At 34.5% G+C, this 5,936-nt stretch overlaps 1 protein-coding gene across 1 annotated transcript; it reads left to right on the top strand.

The window, feature by feature from the left end:
* The first annotated feature begins 3,576 nt into the window (after positions 1-3,576).
* On the top strand, positions 3,577-4,933 carry LOC140972168 (F-box protein PP2-B15-like). Its single transcript, XM_073434637.1, has 3 exons — positions 3,577-3,886; positions 4,288-4,406; positions 4,495-4,933. Exons 1-3 carry the CDS (start codon positions 3,620-3,622, stop codon positions 4,910-4,912), a joined length of 804 nt encoding a protein of 267 aa, XP_073290738.1. The 5' UTR covers positions 3,577-3,619; the 3' UTR covers positions 4,913-4,933.
* The last annotated feature ends 1,003 nt before the right edge of the window (positions 4,934-5,936 follow it).

The raw sequence follows: 5,936 nt of genomic DNA, 5'->3' as shown, positions 1-5,936 counted from the left end.
CCGGAGTTACTCGATATGTTTTAAATTAAAAGGACGAAATTCTGTTTAAGGAGGAAAAATTGTAAGGTCTAGGAAATTCGAACAATGTAACATGTCTGCATTCAATCTAGGGTTTAATTTAAAATATGTATTTAATGATTTTTATGCATTTAATGCATGATTATTGCATGGATAGATGTTTATTTCATTGATTGTTAAAGTTTCGTGCATTAGAGTTTTAAGTTGCATTTTGCGCTCGAACGAGGAACGGAGACCGGGGATAATTGAGGAAAAATGCTTTTATTATTATTTTTAATTATTTAATATATGATGTATTTTAGTGAGATTTTTGAAAAATAGGTCTTGGTGGAGTATTTTTACTCTCCGGTTCATATTTTTAATCGGTACGCAAAATTTAGCGAGTCAAGGGACTTTTTGAGGGTTCGGGCAATATTTTCAAAAACTTACCTAAAAGAAATATTTTTTAGAGTGTTATTGGGCTTGATGGGTTTATTTTAGTACTTAATGGACCCAAAACCCTTTTAACCCTTTAATTTTTAATTAAGTGTCCATTAGTATATTATATTTTTATTTAAACCTAATAAACTAAACCCTAAACCTAATATCCTCAAGTGACCGCCCCCTCCCTCATTCAACAGCCTCCATTTTCAAAAAAACCAAGCATCCACCTTTGAAAATCCTGTCAAGCTTTCAAGAAAATTCTTCCTCGCCTCTCCGGTACGCGTTCTACGAAAGGATCTTCAAGTTTTCGAGCACATAAACGTTAAGGCAAGCCATGTATCCCTTTTCCTCATCATCCACGTGAAATATATGCTGATGTATATGTATTTGCACGAGACATTCCTTGGACTATCATGTGGTATCATTTTTGCAAAGTTTTGACATGAAAAGTGCATCTTTTTGTTACATACTCACGTTTTCTTGATTATGGTGCAAGGGGCTGCTAGTTCTAGGATCTAAAAGGCTGCACATGTCGAGAGTAATGGTGACTAGGTGCTTGAGTCTCAGGTTTGTCGAGCTTGAGGAAAAATCGATCGGACCTAGAGCATGCTTCGACGTTTGGGGACTAGATCGGGTTATGGGGAGAGAACCGGCTGTAGGGGATCCTATCCAATCCACAGTGCAGTCCCTGAGGGGGTTGAGACGTGGTCTAGGAGAGTCTAGTAGGGCTCAACCGTGGCTGGTCATGTTCTATGGGATGATCGTTGAGCTTGTGTCGAGTAGGGTCGAGATTGGTTGCTTTTCGGTAAATCGCTCGGGGCTGGTTACATGGATAGCTTGCGTGTCTAGGGTTGGTATAGTAGGATGTTCTTGGTCTGAACTTTGTCCTAGGTAGCCATGGTGCAAGGCTGGTGCGGGTTGGTTAGGGCTAGGATCTAATAATCGTCGGTTGGTGCAACTAGGGTTACGGCTTGTGTGAGCAGAAAAATTATAGCAACTTTCGGTTACTATTTGAGGGTCATAAGTGGTCTGAAATAATTGGTTTAAAGGTTGGTCATGTAGTTTTGAGTCATGGTTTGATTTGGGAAAAAATTTGGCTAAGTTTCGGGTTGATTCGGGTTAAAACCGGGAACCCGGTCTAAGTTTTAAAACGAATCATATAAGTTATGAAACGGGCTCGAGTTTACGTCTAATAAATGCTTATTAATATGTTTTGAGGTGATTTAAGGAGTTTGGCAGGATTCGGGTCGAAATTTTGACGTCTAGCGGTAAAATGGTTATTTAGGGTTTCTAGGGGCAAAATGGTCATTCTGCACCCGGGTCGAGTTTTTAATCCTGACAGCGCCCTAAACACGATTTGAAATGTTTTAAATGTTTATATTATCACGTATATGACTTTTATGTAATTAAGAAAAATACGTTGCATGCTTGATTTTAAGAAAAATTACGTATATGCATTATTTTGATAAGTGATGAATATGATGACATGTTTTGAAGGATGAGAGTTGGTTGTAACTAATATGAATATGTATACGATGACATGTAAGACGAAGGCTCAGTGGATGGGTAATAATGTCGCTGATGTCCTTGCCGCCGGGTACCACGGTTATACATAGATGAATCCATCGAATAGAACTGATACGAAAGTCACAACTAATGAACTGAATTCAATTAAAGGAAATGAACACGTATATGACGATATGTTGAGACATGTTTGGACATGTTATGCCTTATTACGTTTACATTTACGCTTTTAAGATCATGAAATGTATGTTGATTACAGTATTTTTCACTGTTTCATGTTATGTATATGTACTCATTATAATGTTACAGGTGTGTTGAGTTTTTAAACTCACTAGGTGTGAATGATGCAGGTGAGCATATTGATCATGGGATTGGAGGTGTTGAAGACTGAGTAAGCAGAGTTGGATGTACACACGCGAACCCAAGTACCGTATTTTCCGCACATTATGTTTTGAGTTAGGAATGGATGGACATTTTCATACTCATTCTTTTTATTATGTTGATGGTTAGCAGGAACTTCACACGTGTCATATTTGTTTTATTTTTAAAACGTATGTCGAGGGTTGACGAACTGTCTATTTTTAAACTGTGGTATTTTCATTTGACGGTTGATTACTTTTATTTTAAAAATGTGAAATTTTCAGATACTCTTGCATGCATGCATAAAGATATATTTTTCGAAAATGAGCTTACAAAAAAAATTCTAGTAGTATTTTATGTAGTAGACGTTTCAAACTAACTCCTCATGAATCTATAAATATAAGGTATTGGCAACGATTTTACACACTCACATTCTCTTGCTCATTTATCACTACTAAATTTCATTCTTAAGTTTGCTCTCCGAACTGACTTAAGTATCGGAAGGTTCACGTCAGAAAACTCTCATGTTCCCTTTAACCCTATTTTTGTCTGTGCAGAACCTAGGGCACTGACTCGTTCTACTCGTTGCGAAGATTTGAAGACCCGCTCTCCAGACCGAATTCGAGATAAAGTTTTGATATAATAAAAATTATTTTTTAATATATCGAATAAAATGTTAATACATGAAAAAAAAATTGGATAATATTTTAAAAATATTCATGAGAAATAGAAGTAGGTCCCCCACAGTCACATTGTATAGTCAAAAACTTGGATTCTAATCAAGATGCTGACATTGATGTGTCACAATGTCAACATGATCAACATTCATGTTGTCACTAAGTATAATAATAATAATAATAATAATAATAATAATAATAATAATATTTACTCAACACTTAGATTATTCGGTGAATTGATATTTGATATTAAAATATCGTTTCATCCACACATCTTATTTAATTTTCCATCAAACTGAAACTACTACACCTCTTCTCAGTTTCTCACACAAATAAAATAACAACCTTCTCAAAACTCTATGTTTCGAATTTATTGTTAATTTTTATAAATGCAACGAGTACGCTTAGCCAGCTAGTCTAGTCCTCCTACTATGCCATCACATTAATTAAATTTCCAAAATTTAAAAAGTAAAATAATAATCTACACTTGATAGATAAAAAATCCCCCATTTTGCCACTGAAGATTACAATACAGCCCTTGTCAATCTCTCTATATATATTTTACTTGCAACATGTGTTTGATTGCTTGCTAGTTGCTAAGGTTGGAGAAACAATTAATGGCAAACACGAGAATAGAATCGTTGCCGGAGGAATGCATGGCCCACATCCTGTCGTTCACTTCTCCTCGCGACGTATGTCGATCATCCACGGTCTCTTTGTTTTTCCAGGAGGTAGCGGATTCCGACCAGACGTGGCAGAAATTCCTGCCGTCGGATTACGTAGAGATAGTGTCTAGATCAGTTCAAGAGATGAAGTTCTCTTCAATGAAGGATTTGTTTCTGAAGCTCTCTTCGACTCCGCTTCTGATTGATGGAGGCCTCAAGGTAAAATCAATAGCTAGTAATTGTTGATTCAAAATGATCTCGACATAAACACACAGATTTTAAAAGTTTAGGCAGGTTTGAATAAGATGAGTGGATATAATGGATGGATAATGGGTATTGACTTTTTACTTTATTTTTATATTTATTTGGACAGGTTTCGATTGGGTACAATGAGGTTTTATACCCGACCTAGCGTTTTTAGTTTAGAGTTTTGTATTTATGTAATTATGAAATTAAATATTTTGGTGTCGTGTAAGGTAGTATTTAATAATATAATATAGATATGTGACCAATAGTTCCACTAATTTCTGGTATGAGTCAATATGGATATGAGTTTTGATGTAAACGGGTTTTTTACGGGTATGGATTGTTCATAATCATAATGTATTTTGCAAATGCAGACGTTTTCAGTAGATAAATATACAAATAAGAAATGCTACATGCTGAGTACGAAAGAACTCTCAATTACTTGGGCTAACAATAATCTCAACTGGTGCCGGAAACCCCTCCTCCAGTCAAGGTAGTCCCCATTTTTCAACCAAAATCTCTATTTTGTATCTAGCTAACTTCAAACATGAAACTTTTATATATTATTCTATTTCATTCAGGTTTCCAGAATCAGTTGAACTGATAATGGTGAGTTGGTTAGAAATACATGGGAAAATAGGCACTCGAATGTTGTCTTCGAACACGATATACGGAGCGTACCTCGTTTTTCAACTCGCTGACCGTGCTTTCGGGTTAGGGACGTTGCCTTCGGAGGTTATTGTTGAAGTCGGAGGTTATAAAACACAAGGATCGGTCTATCTAAAATTGGGAAACGAGGATCAACGCGAACTTTGTGTGCGTGCTGATGGTTGGTTGGAGGTAGAATTGGGAGAATTCTATAACGATGGGAATATCGGGGGTTGCAAAAATGAAGTGAAAATGTGGTTGAGAGAAATCAAAGGTGAGCATCTCAAAGGAGGTCTTCTTGTTGAAGGCATTGAGATTAGACCTAAGCGTTCAAATTCAAATTACATGTAATGTGGTTGTGAATTCATGTTATTTTATTTTATGTCAAAACATCTTCTACCGACATTTATGTTACACTTGAAGTTAGCTTCGGTCAACTATTTAATTAAAAAAATTACATCTTCATGTGTATTTCAAATATACATTAGGAGGTTATTTTCTTAATTAAATAATTGACCGAATTTATTTTACAAATTTTCTCGTGGAGGGATTTCTCTCATCATAAAAATTAGGAGTCTAGAGTATGTATCTTGGTAAGATGAAATTTTAAAAAAAATTCAAAACAATGATCTTATTTAAACGACTATTTTGATCGATAATGAAAAATATCATTTTAAAAAAATCTTAAAGTTCTTTGTTTTAATATAATATAATATCTGATTTTTTTTAAAGTAAAAAAAAATTTAATACAGAATATATAATTTATCCTCGTATAACATTTGTACCAGATTATTAATAGAAATAAATATCTGTGCAGGGAGGTAGTCAATTGAAACATTGATTTTCAATTCATTATTTGAATATATTTATTTGTTGAATAAATTCATTTAAGGCATATTTGTTTTTCAAATTCCTTGAAAATTGGTTTAAAAAAGATTTCAAATATCTTGTCACAATCTTGTAGTTGAGTGGTATAAACCTTAGTCGTGGGCTCCATAATTCCCACGTATAACAAGAACTTCCCCCATCAGCCACCCCTCCAAGTTGTGCGTTAAAAACAATAATTGCATCTAATATTAATTTAGTATAAATTATAATGATCTCAGGAAAATTGTGAAATGGACTTCTAAGTTAATCTATTTAGGGGTTATCATTATTTAAGTAGTCAAAATTATGTCAAGGTCCTGTAAGTTGTTTTTTGAATTTTAATCTTATTTCGCAAGATTGTTAATGTAGTGTGGAATACGTCAAAATTTACAAATGATATATTGTATAAGTATTTTTCGAAATCACGTCCGTACTCTAAGAAATATTAGGACTAAAAGAAAGAAAAATTCATGCTACATGATCATGACCCAATTCTGACCACTTGGAT

Source organism: Primulina huaijiensis, chromosome 3, assembly GCF_012295235.1.
Source record: "Primulina huaijiensis isolate GDHJ02 chromosome 3, ASM1229523v2, whole genome shotgun sequence".
Taxonomy (NCBI): Eukaryota; Viridiplantae; Streptophyta; class Magnoliopsida; order Lamiales; family Gesneriaceae; genus Primulina; species Primulina huaijiensis.
This window is presented reverse-complemented; position numbering and strand designations above follow the sequence as displayed.